This window comes from Ylistrum balloti, unplaced genomic scaffold, assembly GCF_031769215.1.
Source record: "Ylistrum balloti isolate Yb309-2 unplaced genomic scaffold, AGI_CSIRO_Ybal_v1 Utg370366, whole genome shotgun sequence".
In the NCBI taxonomy this organism is placed as follows: domain Eukaryota; kingdom Metazoa; phylum Mollusca; class Bivalvia; order Pectinida; family Pectinidae; genus Ylistrum; species Ylistrum balloti.
This window is the reverse complement of record NW_026782258.1, coordinates 307,827-329,031: the sequence shown is the minus strand read 5'-3', so window position 1 is coordinate 329,031 and position 21,205 is coordinate 307,827. Positions and strand designations below refer to the sequence as shown.

General features: G+C 35.0%; 1 protein-coding gene across 1 annotated transcript in view; it reads left to right on the top strand.

Moving 5' to 3' along the window:
* The window catches only part of LOC132553909 (rho guanine nucleotide exchange factor 17-like), a 38,887-nt gene extending 20,068 nt beyond the window's left edge, over positions 1-18,819 (top strand). The window contains exons 4-22 of the mRNA XM_060218198.1: positions 962-1,078; positions 6,938-7,030; positions 7,519-7,692; positions 8,081-8,131; positions 8,880-8,983; positions 9,136-9,224; positions 9,639-9,751; positions 10,490-10,605; positions 11,019-11,110; positions 11,753-11,826; positions 12,272-12,477; positions 12,859-13,142; positions 13,618-13,738; positions 15,003-15,089; positions 15,252-15,319; positions 15,758-15,906; positions 16,888-17,062; positions 17,782-17,955; positions 18,518-18,819. Of these exons, the coding sequence (XP_060074181.1) occupies positions 962-1,078; positions 6,938-7,030; positions 7,519-7,692; positions 8,081-8,131; positions 8,880-8,983; positions 9,136-9,224; positions 9,639-9,751; positions 10,490-10,605; positions 11,019-11,110; positions 11,753-11,826; positions 12,272-12,477; positions 12,859-13,142; positions 13,618-13,738; positions 15,003-15,089; positions 15,252-15,319; positions 15,758-15,906; positions 16,888-17,062; positions 17,782-17,955; positions 18,518-18,819 (2,589 nt within the window). The remainder of the gene's footprint in view (positions 1-961; positions 1,079-6,937; positions 7,031-7,518; positions 7,693-8,080; positions 8,132-8,879; positions 8,984-9,135; positions 9,225-9,638; positions 9,752-10,489; positions 10,606-11,018; positions 11,111-11,752; positions 11,827-12,271; positions 12,478-12,858; positions 13,143-13,617; positions 13,739-15,002; positions 15,090-15,251; positions 15,320-15,757; positions 15,907-16,887; positions 17,063-17,781; positions 17,956-18,517) is intronic.
* Positions 18,820-21,205: the final 2,386 nt, after the last annotated feature.

Genomic DNA, 21,205 nt, shown 5'->3' with positions numbered 1-21,205 from the left:
ATATCCTCTAATGTCATCGTCATATCCTCTAACGTCATCGTCATATCATCTAAGGTCATCGTCATATCCTCTAACATCACCATCATATCCTCAAACATCTTCATTGGCTTTGTAATTACATGTATCATGTGACATGATGTCATCGTTGGTTACCTGTAAATATCACCCCTATTACCATTGGTATTATATAATCATTTCTGTCTTCATAGGTACACCTGTAAAATTGTTGTCTTCAGTAAAAATCAAGTCAGTATTACAGTATTACAGCAGGAAAGATTGTACCTTGGTTGATTTCTCTAAATGGTCACTTTGATGAGAGTAAGAAATAGAGATGTTATTGAAATGTCATAATGACATTTGTATACAGGTAGATTTAAGGTGTAATGTGGTCGTTACGGAGATATTAGATAAGAAATGAGAGAATTATAATTTGAAGACTATGTAGTCCTAATATAGAAATTTAGACTTAAATTTCGTGGTCTTGTAATAAGCCCTCCCCCTGACATTTTAGTCGGAATTTAATGCTGGTCCCCAGGGCTATCATATGATATATAAGATACTTTAAACAGTTTGGTTGTGTACTCAGAAATGAAACAGAGGAGACATTTTTTACATTGAAATAATTTTTGTATCTGATTACTTGACCAAGAATCGAAGGTCTACAGTGTTAGGATTCAAGAGACTTGTTGTAGCCGCACTGATGTTACATTATGTACTCATTAGCTATAAGTATAATTGTTACAAGTGTTTTGTCTCTGATAGTTGTACATATAAGATAAGAAAACAAACTTGAACAAACATTAGATAGATGTGTTTATATATTGTGATACCGGAATCGGCTATAGAACACAAAGACCCGACTGGTTTTGATGTACTTGTGTAGTAAAAAGGTTACAATAAACATCATGTAGATATTCACTCTGATTAGAAGAACTATTTTTGTGGCATATTCTTTTTGCAGTTTTCGAAGCAGACGGTGGTTGATAGCTATCTGTCGTTTGTGGAGAACTACAGAACGTCAGGAAAGGTCATTGAGAATGCCCTACAGACAAAATCTTCTGTACAAAAGTTTATAGAGGTAAGAAAACTAACTAGACTTCCTGTTGCCCACATCCTTTATACTTGTTTGTCAGGATACGTATCTGTTTTGCTTACTGACTGCTATTAATGTTTGTCATTTGGTTTGGAACCAAACATAATTTCTGACTTTAAGCTTAATTTTAATTTAAAGAAATTTATAAAAAGTTAAAAAAAAAAGGGGGGGGGGGGGTGGGTTTATGTCCTGTACCACTGCTCATTAGACTTTCTAACCAACTAAATTTCTTTGATTCTGAAAGTCCCTGTCATCCATATTTTTTCTATGTGCATTAGGAGTTCTAAAGCCTCACTTAGAAATTAGGTCACAGCATTTTTTTCATTGACATGAGAAATTTGTTAAGTCTCTTGGTAGTGTTCATCTCTGTATTTGTATATAATTAGATTACCATGGAACACAGGCAATTTACAACAGTTGTCAAAGTTCTTATATGTATACATCTTTAGAAATTACTTAGATTATAACCGATATTTTCTGCTTCACATCTATTTCCATTGTGGTGGAAGCAGGGACATATATTCAGTGTACGTCTTAATACTTAAAAATACCACACAGTCACAAATTGATTACTGCCCAATAGTGATAGCTTTACCATTTAACAGAAAAATAAATTTTCTTTCAACATTTTCTGTGTACTTGTTGTACATGCATAGATGTGAAGGACTTTAATCAGTATATGGCAACAAACTTTGAAAGAAAATCAATTAAAAGGGAGACAGTATTGTATATCTTCAGGCTAAATTTGCACATTCACAGCTGCATTTTTTTTCTGCAGGTATGTTTAATGGTAAGGGACTACATATGTGTAGTGGTAAGTCACTGTAGGTATGTGTAGTGGTAAGGGACTACATATGTGAAGTAAGTCACTGTACGTATGTGTAGTGGTAAGGGACTGTAGGTATGTGTAGTGGTAAGGGACCGTAGGTATGTTTTGTTGTAAGGCATTGTAAGTATGTGTAGTGGTAAGGGACTGTAAGTGTGTGTAGTGGTAACGGATTGTAGGTATGTTTAGTGGTAAGGGACTGTAGGTATGTGTAGTGGTAAGTGACTGAAGCTATGTTTAGTGGTAAGGGACTGTAGGTATGTGTAGTGGTAAGTGACTAGCTATGTTTAGTGGTAAGGGACTGTAGGTATGTGTAGTGGTAAGGGTATGTAGGTATGTTTAGTGGTAAGGGTCTGTGGGTATGTGTAGTGGTAAGGGACTGTAAGTGTGTGTAGTGGTAAGGGACTGTAAGTGTGTAGTGGTAAGGGACTGTAGGTATGTGAAGTGGTAAGGGACTAGGTATGTGAAGTGGTAAGGGACTGTAGGTATGTTTAGTGGTAAGGGACTGTAGGTATGTATAGTGGTATGGGACTGTAGGTATGTGTAATGGTGAGTGACTGTAGGTATGTGTAGTGGTAAGGGTCTGTAGGTATGTGTAGTGGTAAGGGACTGTAGGTATGTGTAGTGGTAAGGGACTGTAGGTATGTTTTGTTGTAAGGCATTGTAAGTATGTGTAGTGGTAAGGGACTGTAAGTGTGTGTAGTGGTAAGGGACTGTAGGTATGTGAAGTGGTAAGGGACTGTAGGTATGTATAGTGGTAAGGGACTGTAGGTATGTGTAGGTATGTTTAGTGGTAAGGGACTGTAGGTATGTGTAGTGGTAAGGGACTGTAGGTATTTGTAGGTATGTTTAGTGGTAAGGGACTGTAGGTATGTGTAGGTGTGTTTTGTGGTAAGGGACTGTAAGTATGTTTAGTGGTAAGGGACTGTAGGTATGTGTAGGTATGTTTTGTGGTAAGGGACTGTAGGTATTTGTAGGTATGTATAGTGGTAAGGGACTGTAGGTATGTGTAGGTATGTTTTGTGGTAAGGGACTGTAGGTATTTGTAGGTATGTATAGTGGTAAGGGACTGTAGGTATGTGTAGGTATGTTTAGTGGTAAGGGACTGTAGGTATGTGTAGTGGTAAGGGACTGTAGGTATTTGTAGGTATGTTTAGTGGTAAGGGACTGTAGGTATGTGTAGGTATGTTTAGTGGTAAGGGACTGTAAGTATGTTTAGTGGTAAGGGACTGTAGGTATGTGTAGGTATGTTTTGTGGTAAGGGACTGTAGGTATTTGTAGGTATGTATAGTGGTAAGGGACTGTAGGTATATGAAATAGTGAACTATTAAGAAATATTAAGCAGACTGTTTGAATGGTCAGTCTGTGTATAATCAATGCAATGAACTGAAAAGAGTTTTCTTTAAGTTATTAGATGACAGAACAAAACTTAAGAGTAAACAGTGTTTAAAGTGATGAGATGCACTGTTAATCTTTACATTATGATATATTGAAGTTGTCAGATATTGGTAGGATATAAACTTGTCTTATCCAGATAAAAAAATAATTGGAAGGATATTAGAATCTAAACATCAATCTCATTTCTGAGATTTAGCCCATGAAACCCATTCATGGTTTTCCCACTATGGGTTGTCTTATTACACTACAGCTACTTCTGTTAATGTCTAGAATCCCTCCATGTGATGACCTGTAAATACAGGCCTACATGACCTTTTCCTTTTGCTGACACCTCTGAGTATACAGCTGTATTCCTGCTCTGTCTCTAGAATAAGACATACTTTTTAACAGTGTGATGATGTCATCATCTCTCAGCTCATTAAGAGGGATTTATTGATTTATCAGGTTACAAGCTGAGAAAATTGGGCTGTTGAAAGTTGTTTCTTTATGCATATAGTGTAAGAACCAGCAGTAAGCTGACCTCCATGTGTAGTTTGGGATGATGTAATCATTTTCTTTTACATTGTAATTGAAGCCAGGAAAGTTCCTTATTCCAGTTTAGTTTTGTGTGTGATCCATGTCTTATCTTGATCAATGTTACAGAAAATGGTCATAACTATAATTTAGCAGGACTTCAAGATCCTTACAGACCTCTCCTTTACTTTGAACACCTGTAATTAAATGTGGAATGATCCATAACACAGCCTAAGTTTTGAAAGCTACACAATGCTGTTTGTTACTTAGCATTAATGATAAAGATTTGTCTGAGAATGTTTTGGCATGTGTATAAGGGTGGGATTAACTTCAGTGTAGTCCATCCTCTACTTAACACAGTGGGCATAAAAGTCCATGTGACCATTATGGTGTAATCATTATATCATGGGACAAAAACACCATAAAATCCCATCACTATACTCTATAGCAAGGTATTTTCCTGGTTGAGGATTCTTGGTTTTTTTTTCTTTAAACGAGGAAATTACATTTTTAATTCTCACATAAAACATTTTTTTCTTTTCCATTGACATGTTTATGACTATCATCTTTTCTTGTTAACTATATACAGACAAATATTGTTATCTCGAACCTGTTTAACTTGAAGACCTTATTTAATTTGAAGCATTGATAACTGAGGCTAACTTTACACAAAACATTTAAACTCACTAAAGCAAACACTCAGTTATCTGAAAGTTTTCCCATAGTCTCGTTGACTTCGCGATAATGAGGTTCGACTGTATTGTCAAACACTTTTACGAGGCTGCATGTCAAATGATGCTATTTTAACAAATTTTCATATACCACTTTTTTTATCCATTGGGAAGTCTTAAGGTGCTGAATATACCTTTCCATCGGCACCAACATTAATACAAAAGAAGCTTACTCTTCCAGAACACCTGGTCTTGTTGTTGATCTTAATATTTTCTTTGAACTTTTACTGAGTCTTCTCTCTTAGTCATTTTTTCAGATTTTGATATTTCGTTGATTGTGGGTTTCAGATCTTGTTAACCTGTTGGTAGTCATTGTGGGTTTCAGATCTTGTTAACCTGTTGGTAGTCATTGAGGGTTTCAGATCTTGTTAACCTGTTGGTAGTTATTGTGAGTTTCAGATCTTGTTAACCTGTTGGTAGTTATTGTGAGTTTCAGATCTTGTTAACCTGTTGGTAGTCATTGAGGGTTTCAGATCTTGTTAACCTGTTGGTAGTCATTGAGGGTTTCAGATCTTGTTAACCTGTTGGTAGTCATTGAGGGTTTCAGATCCTGTTAACCTGTTGGTAGTCATTGAGGGTTTCAGATCTTGTTAACCTGTTGGTAGTCATTGAGGGTTTCAGATCTTGTTAACCTGTTGGTAGTTATTGTGAGTTTCAGATCTTGTTAACCTGTTGGTAGTTATTGTGAGTTTCAGATCTTGTTAACCTGTTGGTAGTTATTGTGAGTTTCAGATCTTGTTAACCTGTTGGTAGTCATTGTGAGTTTCAGATCTTGTTGACCTGTTGGTTGTCTCCTTTTATTTTCACATTAGTTAATCAGAAGGTTTAAGTACTTGAAGCAAATTGGTATAGGTTTGTAGCAGCTTAATAATAATACAATAAATAGATTGGGATTACTTTGGTCTATGTAGTATGAAAAACAATGAAATTTTATTGGATTTTAAGAATAATGATACATCTCCATCACTTATTCTCCGATTGATTTGAACACTTCCAATAGACATTTGTATTTGATATATAAAACAGGGTCATTATTTTGTGCTTAAGTTGAATATGTTGCGAGATTTAATCTTATTCAGTGTTGAGACATTGAGACTTAAAATTCTGCAAAATTCTTGTTAATTCTAAATTAATGGTATGATTATGTTATGTATTTCATTTTTCTGGCAATAAAACTGCAGTTGTAGCCTTTGAGAACAGTTGAATGTAGAAGATGGTACAATGTTTTGGTAGAGATCATCTCGATGTTTTCTGCTGTGGATTATAAATCTCACAACTTCATCCTCTCCAGTAGTTCTACATCATTTTAATGTCTCTTTTATTTCTTTTCATGTAATGATAAATATTCAAGTCTAATTTGTGTAAAATTATGGTATGAGAAAAGCAGAATCACAAATAAAAACAAATTCTGAGCTTATTGAAGACATAAAATTCTAAACTTTTGGATCAGAAGAGTGAGTTGGTTTAAAGAAATACACATTCTACAGGTATCATGTGACTTTCGTATTACACATGTGTATGTGGGTGTGAAACAGAGAGGCTGATCTGTCCAGAATTAAGTTTTATGCTACTCCTTGGTGATGGAAGTGGAGATATTTCCTTGTTATGTTCTACGGTATCAGGGGAAGATAGGCTAGATATAAGGCTTTTGTATCTATTAACCAATAAATTCATTATATTGCTGTCCATAGGCTCTATAACAAAAGTTATTGGCTGAGGTCTCATTAACTTTGTGCTGTACTGTGTATTACCGTAGTATTTTCAGGCCAAGTTTTGTTAATTATGTGTTGTGTGTATCACTTAAAAGGTGCTTTGTGGCCAAGCCTTGTTAAATTTGTGTTGTTTGTATTATTATTGTGCTATATATATATCATTAGTTAAGCCAAGCCATACTAATTTTGTGTTGTGTGTATTTTTCAAAGGTGTTAAAGGGCTAAGCCTTGTAAATTTTGCATTATTTATCATTTACAAAGGTGTTGTAAAACCAAGCCTAATTGATTTTGTGCTGTGTATTTTTCAAAGGTGTTAAAGGGCCAAGCCTTGTAAATTTTGTGTTATTTATCATTTACAAAGACCAAGCCTAATTGATTTTGTGCTGTGTGTATTTTTCCAAGGTGTTATAGGGCTAAGCCTTGTAAATTTTGTGTTATTTATCATTTACAAAGGTGTTGTAAGACCAAGTCTCTTTGATTTTGTGCTGTGTGTATCAGTTTCTTGTAAGGCTGAATCTTTCACGTGTATTTATACGAGACCTGTTCGACTTGGGCTGAAGAAGTTCTGTGAAGGTGTATTACACTGTCATAAGACTGAAAGGTTTTTATTAACTTACTGTTCAAGCTTAGTACTGAATACTTCATTCTTTCTTCCTTGTTTCAGCAATGCCAAAGAGACAGTGGGAGCAAATTGTCCATGAAGGACCTGATTGTCCGTCCAATCCAGCGAATACCACGCTATGAACTTCTCATACAAGTAAGGAAAGCAGTTGCATTTAATCAGATAGAATATTTGTCACATTTTGGGGTGTATTTGCATTTCGTTATTGTTATGAAATTAAGGTTAAATATATACAGTGAAATCATAGGTGCATTACAGTCTTAGATAATTATCTGAGCTTTACTAAAACTAGTCTCTAATGTCCATCAGTAATTGCTTTTGTTAAAACTGTTTGTATATTTCTGTGCTAGCAAGTATGTAACATACCATAATAAACTAGCATTAACCCATGCCTGGTAATAAGCCCACCCATGCTTATTAATGTTCAGTTAAGATTTTAACATAAAATCATGCTATTGTTCCTCAGTATGCCCTACCCCTACTTTGAGTGTACGAGTATGTCTTGGCCCTGAGGTGTATAGAATACACAACGTAATTTTGCTGTAGATTTGATTTTTTGAATAACTAACTCTTTTAACTCCATCCTATGATTACTTTTCCACATTTTCCATTTCCTCTTTCAGCGTCTGATAGAGAACACGCCACCTGATCACCCAGATTTTCCACTATTGAAGGAGGCAGAGCGAGTGATGCACAATTTTGCCATCAAACTGGGAACAGTAAATGAAAGCCAGCATGAGGAGGACCAACAGAGCACACTCAAGAAGCTTGAACTGCTTGTTCCAGATATGTCTCCAGTAAGTCTCTTACATATTTACAGTTAGTGCTTCTAGTGAATCATGTATATATGATGTTAGGCATAATACTCTTCATGGCAATATCAATAATAATAACTCTGGGAATTTTATTTTCTCTGAGATAGGAATTTTCTGAAAATAATAAATATTGTATTATACAAATTTCACAGCTTTCAGTTGGAAACTAGATGTTATGCATCCATTTTTGTTATTGTAATTCAATTAGACAATGAATGTTATTAGTTTTATCATGTTTAAGACAGCACTCCCTAGCCCATGGTGTGTAAAGTTGGCATGTATTATTACAAGCGTACCATCTGTCATATTTACAAGTAAGCCATTTACAATCTTCACTTATAATGCAAACATTGTTATTTCTTTGTTACAGTTGGTGGCCCCTGACAGACAGTACCTCAAACATGACATGGTTCAGATCCTGGTAAGTGCCTTTTATTGCCCTGTATGGGAGATGTTTAAAGGGCAGATAACTCCTTTACTTTTTTGACAAATGAAATAAAAAATCAAATATTTCTACATTGTGAAATTTAGTGAAAATCTGATTCATTAAGAGAGAGAAGTACAATTTTACTATGTTGACAATCTGTATTTTATTCTATCAGATGCATTGCACTGTAGAATGTCAAGACTCTTCAAAAGGTGTTTTGTTAGGAAATAGTTTGGATATGTTATTTAACGCTGGTTTAGGTGTTTGTGTTTTGCAGTTTACAAAGTAATGTATGAATGCAAAGTGATATGAAAAATCTGTTATTTCAAGAATGTACAGGTTTCCCAATCATTGGTTGTTATGTACTTTAAAATATTTGTTTTTCATTACGGTTATTTATGTTGGTTATCTCTGTGTCCTTAATCATTGAATTCATAGGTCCGTGAACTGTTAAAATTAGTGTTAGTAGATATATAGAGCAATATCTTTCCATGAAATCAAGTTTCCTGGAAAAACTTTTGGTTTTTTTAAATCCACGAAAATTAAACTCCAGGGAAATGTATCATTTTACAGTAAGATCTTGTTATTCATTATAATTTGTTTCGGATGGAAAGCCAGATATTTTTTATCATGCTGTTTAAATAGAATTTTTTAGTGTAAACTTCCAAGAAATTGCTAATTGGTTTGGAACTTGAAATGTACTGCTAGAAACATTCAGAATCCGTGTTGCTCTATTTAACAGACTAAAAAGGACCAATGTTGTATATGGATATTTTCCGACCTGGTCATATTTAGCAGTATTAAGCGGCGCGGTGGACCAGTGACACGCAAAGTCTCAGTTATTCTGTAAGTATGATGCACAGTTTCTGTTTTGTTTAAAATACTACACTTGAAATATCTGTTGTGATAAATATTAGAAATAAACTCCATGTCCTGCTATTAAGAATTTCATTAATATCTCTGTTGTGTAAATAATTTGCACTTACTTGGATTTCCAGGAAATCTCCAACCGGAAATGAATATGCAGAGAACATTAAACACAAGGTTTGGCTGCGGGTTGGACTTGATAACATAGAGATAGTAAAAAGTAAGTAATCTGCTGGTTTCTCAAGTCAGCTCATAACATGAAACTGATGTCAGGGATGTCAGGAAATTTGCCCTGTATTAAACTAGTTTCAAAAAAGTTTTTTTATACTATGTTTTTTACATGGAAATATTTTTTTTAATAAATTGTCAAGAAAAACAAAGGATATTTTAAAAAAAATGTAGAAGTAGGACAGTCATAAATCAAATCCAATTTCATATGAGGAATACGAGGAATACATACTGAGGAATACGATACCATAATACTATATTTCCACCTGCCACTTTTTGTCAGGCTTAGTGTACAACTGTTTTTCCATTAAATCGGAAATGGTGTAATATACATAAGTTAATGCATGTCCAACATAAACTTTCTTGTTAAAAAGATATTTTACTGACTATTTCTATCTGTTTCCAGGTCAAATTCCTCCCAGTAAAAAGAGTTCACTTGACCCAGATCAACTGGAGGAAGACATCAACATTCTGACAGAGATCACTGACATGACCAATAAACTCAATTATCCACATTCTGTATGTACACATGTAACAACTAAATTGTAGCATGCTAATTAAAGAAGAACAGTTTAGGTTATTAGGTAATACATAGAGTTGGTCTCCCTGAAACAACCAGTTTCAACATTTCTGATATCAGGGCAAAAAACTCAAATCGACTTTGAGACTGCAGCATTTGCTTGGTTGTACATTCTGGATTAGCGTCTATTAATTGTGATTGAACAGTTTGTTAAAAACTGAAGTAGGTTATTCAGCAGTGTTTTATGTCCATCATGTGTTCAGAAAACTTTACCATATTTATTACACACTACACAGATATTATCAGTTCCTGGTGCCCCTGCATCTTTATGGCGACAGCTACATGTGCTGTAATCCTGTATTGGGTTTTGTGAGATAGGCAAATTTGATCCAAGGGAGATAATCCTTACAATTTATATTTTGTTGTTGCCATTACATGTCTGTTAAAAATCATTTTACTTTAAATACATGGGGATTTTCTTGTAGCCCCTTCAACTATTTTTCTGCCTGAATATTGTTATTTTGTTACATCATGTTAAAGTCTTCAAAGACTTCAGCTGTTAACCCTGACTCTGTAAATTGGCTATCTTGTGCAACTAATATTTTCATATGGAGTTTTGACTTTTTTGCTTTCAGCACATTTTAAAAATTATTCTTTCATAATGTTTTGTCAAGGCTGTCATAATAAATCAAATATTTCAAGTTGTTTTACTCATGCTTTGGGTGATTATGTTTCAGAGTCTTGATGATGTCGTAAAGGAGATGCTGGCATCTTTAAATAAACAATTTTCTGAAGTTTGCATACGAAGTCCAACCTTAGAGTCAAACAAAATGGAAATTCTAGTCACAACACAGTAAGTATTTGGACCCATTTATATATTGTCTACTTATTGAACCATAGATAGCAGATGTTGATGTTCAGTTCATTCACCTTTCTGGTGATCCATTTTTAACCATGCTGTTAAGACATAAAATTATTTTCCATTTGAAATGTCAAGATATTTTCACAAAAATAAGAATTGGTTGATTTAGTCATTTCATCGTTGAAGGCCATTGGAAATATCTTAATTACTACTCATTGATAAAGAATGATAGGTCTTTGTTGGAATCAGAGAACTGAAGCATCCGTTCCATTTTTCCAGAAAATTTTCCTTAATTTTGTCAAGAAATTCAATATTTTGATATTTACATAGAAAAATTAAACAAATTTCATGTTTTTTAATGTGTTAAATAGTCTTGTCTCTCAATGCATTTTCTCTGTTCTTAGGGAAGGGGTGTATCCCTTGGAGATCTGCTTTAGTTCTGCTGAGAAGCGAGCCATCTGGGAATCAACATTGCTGGATGCTAAACAGAAATTATGTATGTTCACCTGTAATTTTATCACCTATGTAACATAGCTACACCTTACTATCTGTAACTTTATCTGTTATCACTGTCTGACAAGTTTCTCAGGTGTTCTGACTGGTACTTTTTACCTCTATGCTTACTTACCTGTAGTATTTATACCTGTATGTGTACCTGTAGTATTTGTACCTGTATGTTTACCTGTAGTATTTATACCTGTATGTTTACCTGTAGTATTTAAACCTGTATGTTTACCTGTAGTATTTATACCTGTATGTTTACCTGTAGTATTTGTACCTGTATGTTTACCTGTAGTATTTATATCTGTATGTTTACCCCTGTATGTTTACCTGTAGTATTTATACCTGTATGTTTACCTGTAGTATTTGTACCTGTATGTTTACCTGTAGTATTTATACCTGTATGTTTACCTGTAGTATTTGTACCTGTATGTTTACCTGTAGTATTTATATCTGTATGTTTACCCCTGTATGTTTACCTGTAGTATTTGTACCTGTATGTTTACCTGTAGTATTTATACCTGTATGTTTACCTGTATGTTTACCTGAAGTATTTATACCTGTATGTTTACCTGTAGTATTTGTACCTGTATGTTTACCTGTAGTATTTATACCTATATGTTTACCTATATTGTAGCATTACTGTCTGACAAAAGAGCACCAGAGTTCCAACAACCTTTACAGATTACAAAGACAAGAGCAGGAATGCAGGTAATTTTATTGTATACAGTGTAATTACAGTTAGTTAAACGATGATAATTGTCCTTATTGTGAAGAAGACAGATCTTCAATGGGAAACCTGATCACTTCTATTCCATATAAAAATACAAATATAAATAAAGGTATTGTTTATTGTTTCAACTCGGTTGGAAAGAGTTTTGCAAATTTTGGGTCTATATTGCCGGAGTAAAAAATTTGAAAGATCTTGGAGTAATTAAAAGATTTTTTTCTTTTAGATACAATGTTTAAAGAATTTAGTATGGGTATATGTAGCATACTCCATGCTGGAAACATTTGTATGCACTGACACAGACATTGACAAGTGTTATATGCATTAGTATCTTATGCGAAATTTAATGCAGGTGTCTGTTAGGGACAGTTTTTCTGTGCCTAAGTATATCATAGGAGATATGATATGGTTCTGTTTTGTTGACAGTTTTCTTGTGCGGCCCCCATTGATGGCTTGAACAATAGCGGTTACCGTGACGTGTGGGTGTGTAATAGTGATGGATATGTGGGTCACATGTGCCTGCTGAGCCTTCAACCTGAGCCAATCGTTACCTTAAACACACCTGTACCTGGCTGTAATGCCCGTATACTGTGTATATGTGCCGTTCCAGCCTTCAGTGGTCCATTTAGGAGGTTTGTCTTTCAAGAATATAAATTTGTGTTTACATGTGGGCTGTCAAGAAAGATGTTATAATATTCTCTTATATGGGACTGTTGTGGCTGAATGATATAGGTGTCTGACCAGCAATTCAAAAAATAAATGAATAAGTGAATAAAGAAATAGTAACTCTCATATAATGATTTCTACTTGGCATCTATTCTTCATAGCGTTATATCACATTTAAACTCCATTTAGGTGAAGTTTCTAAATAGATTTATTTTCACTATAAAGATTTTGGTTCCTAAACATGTCCTACTCAACAGAATATTGAACTTATATCAGAATACAACGATTGTAAAACATACATTGATGTTGAGATTGCCCCAGACTTGAAGTCTTTCCTTGCATTACAGAAAGAGCAGTTCTAAGAAAAACCTCCACAAACACTCAGTTCCACCAGTGGCAGAAGATGGTCCCCAGATCAACATAGAAGAGGTGGATGATGTGTCAGAGCCTGAGGAGGATGCAGCATCTGGATATCAAACAGATTCAGAGTCTAGCGATGAAGATGAAGAAGAGGAATTAGAGGAAGAAGGGGAAGGAGAGAAAGAGTTAGAAGGGGAGGAAGAGGCACCACAGGAGAAGGAGGAAGGCGAGACTGTGTTTGATAACAAACCTAAGGATCTGTACTTAGGAGGTTAGAACCTTATAAAGACAACATTTTAAACATTATATAAGCTGTATCGTGGTCAGTGTCTATGTTATGTAATACTTCAGGAAATGAGATTGGAACTTTAATTTTAGATTTGAAACTTGGATATGTAGGTAGGTGGTATGGACCATATATAGAAGACACTTAATACAATATATAAGCTTATCATGGATATGGTCTCTGATACATAATACCAAAAGAGATTTGGACCTTCAGTTTTATTTTTGAAACTTTCTGTTTTGAAAGTTTTGTCATAACATTTTCTAAAAGTTGAAATACTTTAAAGAAGTATGATAGAATTTCTTTTATAACATTTGAAAACACAAGTAGTACTGTTTGAAAGCTCATTGCTCTAATCATAAACTTAAGTAAAAAGTCAAGATTGCCAAAACATTCCAGCAATATTGTGATGAAGTATTTCTGAGAGTATAATCACTACTAACCTAATGATCTATCACAGAGTCAGAGGGTAAAGCAAGTCCAGTGTCACAGCTTATCAACCTGGACCCCTTCACCATGACTGGAAACTGGCTTCAGGATGCTCACAAGAGTACCATGTGGTTGGGCACGGAGGATGGCTGGTAGGTTTATCACTGAATCAGCAGGAAGTGTCATTGTTCTTTAAGATGTTGTTTTATTGTTAGAAGATGTGTGAACAAGGAATTTGTATTACCTATCTGTTGTGTGTAGGGTACTGTGAGTCACTGTAATTAGTGTGTTCCCATCGATACTTTAGATATATATAGTTAATGCATAGCTACTGTGTGTTACCATAACTACTGTGTGTTACCATAGCTACTGTGTGCTGCCATATCTACATGATTTGTGGTTTGCTATATATGCTGCGGCAGTTTGTTAACTACTGTGTGATACTTTTAAGTACAATCAGGGGTCCGGAAAAGCACTTGTCTGGTCGTCGTGGACGAGTGAAAATTGTCTCGGACAACCAGATTTATCTTTGTTTGTTGTCCGTCGGACAAGTACTTTTTTCCAATGATATTAATGTTACAACTTCAATTTCAATAAAAATGTAAAGAAAATTTAAAACAAAGAAACGTGTTTACAGTACTTCGGAAACAAAATATTCCAGTCTGCACTGTAACTTTTGATTACACTGGAACTCCCATGATGTCAAATATAGCATTCGGAATACCTTAGTCTTTTTCCTGCGAATGATGTCAGGAGCTCTCGGGCAGTACAAACATGTACCGGTCTGTCTTTAGCAGCACCTAGTTAGTCGGATGTAAACAAACACTACAGCTAGGCATAAGTCGTGCACAATGTCTGACACAAATCAGCCATCACTGCATAGTTTTTTCACTAAAATTTAAAATAAAAATAGGAAAAATGTCGCATGCCACATCCTTGCTGATTAAGTCACCATTTCATAGATGAATTTGGACGAGTAAATTTCCAATCCGGACGATCAGCCCACTAGTCCTGTGCCTAATGGTTTAAAATATTTTTCCAGACCCTTGTCAATATTTAATGGACTTGTTCACCAATATGATCAGGGTATAATTCTCTCAACTGGATGTGGAAAGGTATGGAGTAACATACCTAACCATGTTGACTGTTTCCTTGGTAACCATGTTTCTTCCCACTTTGGCACCTTATAGTCTGCAATCTTAGCTAACAAGAGTGATTTATATAAGTTGAAATAACCTTTTTCCCAATTGTTGGAAATCAAATAAAGATTATGAATGCTTTATAGGTATAGTAATTGTCGGTTACCATAACTAACTTGTTACCATTATTATCATGTATGTGTGTTACCATGACTTAATTGTGTACATGTTTCCATAGTTTCAGTTTATATGTAATTTCACCATTTTATCTTTTCAGTATTCACATATTCCAATGCACAGACAATATCAAAACCACAAAAAATAAACTCAAGATTCACCATGGATCCCCAGTGTATTGTATAGTGTAAGTACAAGTTTCATTTTGAATGCCCAAGTCTAAGAGTAGGCCTACTTGTTGATCAAAGTAATTACATTATCTTCAATTACGGTTGAAATGGTGTGGATTTTTAGTGATTGGTTTGTGTTATTCATGCTTAGTTGATATCAGTTTTGATTTGTGTTTCAGATATTTAGACAACAAGGTGTTTGTTTCCTTAGCCAATGGGGACTTAATAGTGTACAAGAGAGACTCAGGTTTGAAACGTCATTACTTTAGATGTCTTTTCTTATTTGTAGAAGAATGCGATGTAAGGAATGTTAATTTAAAACTCTTCTAATTTGAAATAAACAAAATTTCAAATACTTCATATCATAAACCTATGCTCCATGATAATCTTACAAAATAAAGTTTAATGAACTGTATTTAGATAACAGTATTACCTTCTTGCTTTATATCGGAATGAGAACATGCTACTAAGAGAACTCTCAGTCATTTTGTATGGTTTGAAAAAACATACAGGGAAAAAAATGATGTGCAAGGAAAAAAGTTTATTTACACAAAGTCAACTTCATGAAGTGGAATCCATTGTTGTGAAAACACTGATATTAATTCTTTCATTGCTGCTGATTGTAAATTCTAGTCTAAGATGTTTTCCCGCATTAGATTCTGACCGTGTCATATGTTTGTTTTAGATGGTATCTGGGACACCGAGAACCCATATACACGTACTGTTGGTAGTGTCATCTCTCCTATCAGTCGCATGTTAGCAGTGGCGGGCAAGCTCTGGTGTGGCTGTCAGAATATCATGAATGTCATTAACCCTCTCACATTGCGAATAGAGGTAAGTAACGACACTCACCACATAAGAAATTAAAATTGTTTTGTTCCTGTGTGACAGCTTAGATAGCATATACCCTTAAGTCAGGTTTGCTCTATATGTTTTATTGTATGGGAGACTGTTATGTCTTGCTGGTTTTTTGGTGGATGTGGTTCCCATTTTTTGGGATAGACGTGTTTCCCATTTTTTTGGGTTGACAAGCTTCTCTTTTTCTTGGGTTGACAAGCTTCTCTTTTTTCGGACGGACATTTGACATGCTTCCCATTTTTTGGGATAGACATGCTTCCCCATTTTCAGATGGACATGCTTCCCATTTTTTGAGTTGACATGCTTCCCATTTTTTGGGTTGACAAGCTTCTCTTTTTTCGGATGGACATGCTTCCCATTTTTTGGGATAGATATGCTTCCCCTTTTTCGGATGGACATGCTTCCCATTTTTTGGGATAGACATGCTTCCTTTTTTCGGATGGACATGCTTCCCATTTTTTGGGATAGACGTGTTTCCCATTTTTTTGGGTTGACAAGCTTCTCTTTTTCTTGGGTTGACAAGCTTCTCTTTTTTCTGATGGACATTTGACATGCTTCCCATTTTTTGGGATAGACATGCTTCCCCATTTTCAGATGGACATGCTTCCCAATTTTTGAGTTGACATGCTTCCCATTTTTTGGGTTGACAAGCTTCTCTTTTTTCGGATGGACATGCTTCCCATTTTTTGGGATAGATATGCTTCCCCATTTTCGGATGGACATGCTTCCCATTTTTTGGGATAGACATGCTTCCTTTTTTCGGATGGACATGCTTCCCATTTTTTGGGATAGACATGCTTCCCATGGCAACCTTTCAACAGAGTCGGTTCATATTTACCCAATAGTATCACAACATTGAGTTTTACACTAGATTGGCTTCTTATTTTTGTATAGGAGCAGAAATCTTGTGTAAACACATGTAATCAACTGAGAGAGAAAAATCTGTTTGTGTTACAGACAACGTTCCAGGTGACGTCCGACTCAAGTCGCTGTATCCAGTGCCTGGTGTGTGCAGGGCAGGGTGTGTGGCTTGCCTCACAGCATAGCTCAAAGATCTCGCTTTATCATGCCACATCCTTTGAGCCACTGCTGGAGGTCAACATTGCTCACTCTGTAGCCCAGAAACTTCAATGTAAGTATCAGCCAGCTTCTACTCGAATTCTTTCTTCTCCACTCGTGCTTTCTACCCAATCTGATCTCTAACTATTTTCAACATTACTTCTCCTATTTTGATCCCTCTAGACAGAAACTTATCTCAGACAAAACCCTACAAGTCTCTCTGTTTGCTTACACTACAAACATTAACTCTGGTCAGCCGGGTACTCCATCTTGTCCCTATAAACTATATGATCACAAGTTGCTAGTTGTGTGACATACTATAGAATCATAAGGAGGTAGCTATATGTATGCATTTCATTTTCATTTCAATGATTAGTCACTTTTGTGATTTTCTTACTTTTGTCTGATAGAATCACATTTCTTGAAAAAAATCATATGCATAATACCGAAGGCCGTTGTGACATTGTATTTGTTTATTTATAAGAACTCCTTTAGTGTTAGTGAGTGGTACAAATAATCATGGTCACACTTTTGTTGAGACTTGGTTTGAGCAATAGCCATGACATTTATAGATTTGTTTTTGTTTTTTGTTTTCTGCAATTTAAGTACCTGGTGTTTCCAGGAATAGTGTGTCAATTTTAGTACTAAAATAAATAGATCAAAATACATGGTGATATCTTACATGATAGAATATAAAGGGATTTCAAAGTTGTCTGGAAGCCAGTATTAACTCTGATTTGCTTATGGTGATTTTGGAGAAATTAAAAGTTGTTATGGCTATGATATTTGTAGCGGCTGACGACATCATTCGACAGCACAAGGCGGCTTGCCTGCGGATCACAGCTCTACTGGTGTGTAAGGACTTGTTATGGGTGGGCACCAGTGCAGGCGTCATACTCACTATACCGATGCCCCGCATCACGTCCACCTCCACAAGGGGCTCCATATCCACCCCTTCAGTTACTGGTAAGTTGTTTATCCCCCCCATATAGAGCTTCATATTCGCCCACATAAAGGAAAGTAGATATCAGATTAATAAATTCTCTCACCTTTATGAAAGGTAGATAACAACATCTTAAACATGTGTATGGTTTACAAGATTAAGCACCAGACTATAATGATAGAAAATATCTTGATATGTCTTTCTGCTTCACACAAAACTAATTGATTATTTTCCTACCACACCTTATTTGTTGTTTTAAGGAATTAAATCAATCATGCCATCTTAAATGCCCATGAAATGTTTTATGAATTGATGACTTTATCCAAGTTTGACTTGTGCTGTATTTAATGAAAATATGACTTTTTAGAGTCGACATCTATTGAGAATGTTATCTTTTCCAAGAAGATAATGACAGATTTGTATTTCCCCGATGAATTTGTGAATGAATAGAATGTTTCAGAGAGAATTGTCCTGTACTTGTGTAGAATTTCCTGTCCTTGTGTTAATCAGGATAGTTGACAGGTAGATAGGACAACACAGAAGTTTTAAGAAAAACACTGCTATAAACATCCTTCTATTCTCAAGGTCTGGTGTTTGGCCACACGGGACATGTAAGATTCCTGACCTGTGTAGAACTAACAGCTCCATCATCCCCAACAACACCTAAACCCCGAGCTGAGGATGAAGAGACTGACAATAAACCAGACAATCTGGCAATTCACGACATTCATCGACGATCCTCAATGGCGGCAACAACAGCTACTATGGCAACAAGGATGCTGGTCATAAGTGGAGGAGACGGATATGAAGACTTCCGCAATAACTCAACCAATGAAGTCGCAGGACGGGATGATAGTACCAACCATTTATTACTTTGGCAGGTGTGATAATGGAGAGAAATGTTGGGTAGAATGTCATATTGCCATTTAGCAAATACCAATTATTTAGTTTCTTGTGTTAAACATGAGAAACTATTGTCAAGTGTTATTTAATTCTGGAGCGAGTATGTAGACTGACAAAACATGGAGGTCATTAGTGTGAATGAAAGAGATGACGGAGCAATTTTAATTTTCTTACATTCTATCTTTCCTCGTTACAATCCTACAGTAGACAAGAGGATCAGTATTTGTGATATTTAAGTACTCAACAATCTACCTTGTAAGGTTTATTGTTGTAAAGCTGTGACTTTTCTTGAGATGTCTCGTGAACTCTACAGTCAATGTTTATCTTCCAGTAGAGAGGGCTGTGAAATACAAAAGTGTTTTAGTACAGGAGTGTAGTGGAGGGTGTTGATTAAAACCCTGCTCACAAACAATACTCTCAAAACAGTTTCAGCTGTTGTGATGGATGTTTGCTTTACTGTGTAATGGTGTTGTAAATTGAAGCAACATTTTGTCAAGCTGTAAGCTACATTTGACGCTTCACAGCCACATGGTAGTAACTTGTGAAAAAGAGGTGCCTATTCAGGGGTGAATTTAGCTGAATTTTAATTGGTGCTATTGACAAAAAAAATAATGTTTGCATTTAGTAAAATATTACTGGAATTAGATATGGTTGTTTGTTTGTAATGCAATTTGGCAGAAAGTCATGCAATTGAAAAAAGGTGCTAGAATTTAAAACTATGCATTTTATATCAGTAGAGACCCACCCATACATTTTAAATATTTTAGTTACAACTTTTTTCTTACAGTTGACAGTAAATTCATTTTGTTGCTCTATACAGATTGAACATTGATGCATTTTAAAAACTTTATACAAGAAAAACTCTTCTCTTGTAGACTTGACCTGTTTCAAATTTTTTTCTCCAAAAAACTCCAAGTTAAAACTTTGGTGTAAATAGTAAATATCTGTAATAGGATGCAGAGTTTGGTTCCTCAACATTAAAACATTGATTCAGGGAAAGAATAATTTATTCAATTTTCATTTTTAACCATTTTTGAAATGTTCCTTTTATGACCAAGTCTGCAGTTAAACAAGAAACAAGATATGAAATAACACATTTCTTCTAGAATGATATCTGTTATCCTCATTCTCTTTTAAACATAAAATTCTATACAGAATTGTATCAAAAAATTTTATGTTTAACTTCATAATTCTCCGACAACTCCAGTTTTACAATATTGTCTTAGGCTTGTCCAAAAATAACATTTTTTAAAAGATTAGTAAGGGAAAAAAGATCAATTATTTAAAAAAATTATTGCGTTATTTTTTTTTTTTTAATTTGTATGATTGAAAACAAAAATAAGTAGAGTAGGTAGTCATTGACACACTTCAACAGTCATTCTGTCATGTTATAAAGCCAAATACTGATCATATTACTTACTAGTTATTGCAGGTTGTTTCTGGATGATTTTTTACAATTTGCTGTAGTGGACCAAGTCTGTGTAGGATGGGATGGTGGATACTGATTATATAACCAAATTTACTTTCTGTATCCGTTCAGGTGATACAATATCTGTTACTTACATTTGCACTCTCCCTGTTCAGTCCGCATTAAGCTCTCTCATTTGATAGTCCCATCCTATCTGATTGAAGTAGAACACACCCAAATTAGTTATAAATCTTAATATCATGTACCATTTTATGATTCAGTGGCAGAAAGAGTCGCACATTATACTCTGAATATTTGGCTTTAGATTGTATTCCATTAGTAGAGATATAGGGCTGTCACAGGTACCAAGGTTGCCCATAACAGGACAAGTTTGAGTGCAACCCGGGTTGGAAAAGTGTGTCCCCCATAATATGTCCAGTTGATACAGTGCAAACTACAAGTAAAAGAACAAAGAGCAATATTTAACAGCCTTAACTTGCCATTCATATTTACAAAACCTATTGTGTATTATTTTGTGTTACTACTGCGTTCTTACAGAAACACGAAAAGTTTGATTCTTAGAAGCATGTAGATAGCCTTACAGTTTGTTCTTACCGATGTATAAAGCATAATACATACTTTCCGAAGGCACGTCCAATATCTCAATCCTAAACTTCCTGTCACCAACAGTGACGACAGACATCTTTGCCATAAATTGACGTATTTCCAATTATTGAACAATATAAACAGACTCTGTTCCACAAAATTGTCTTTTTTTTTATTTATGTTTTAAAGTGCTTTTTAATGTTTTATTTATCAAAAATCTTATGTTTTATGCACATTTCTGGTCGTGCAGAAAGCTATGTTGTAAAATAAAAAAGATTAGTAGATTGAAAAATGTGAATTGGAGATTTTATTGCAAAACTTAATATCATTACAAAGCTGGTAAATAATAATATTGA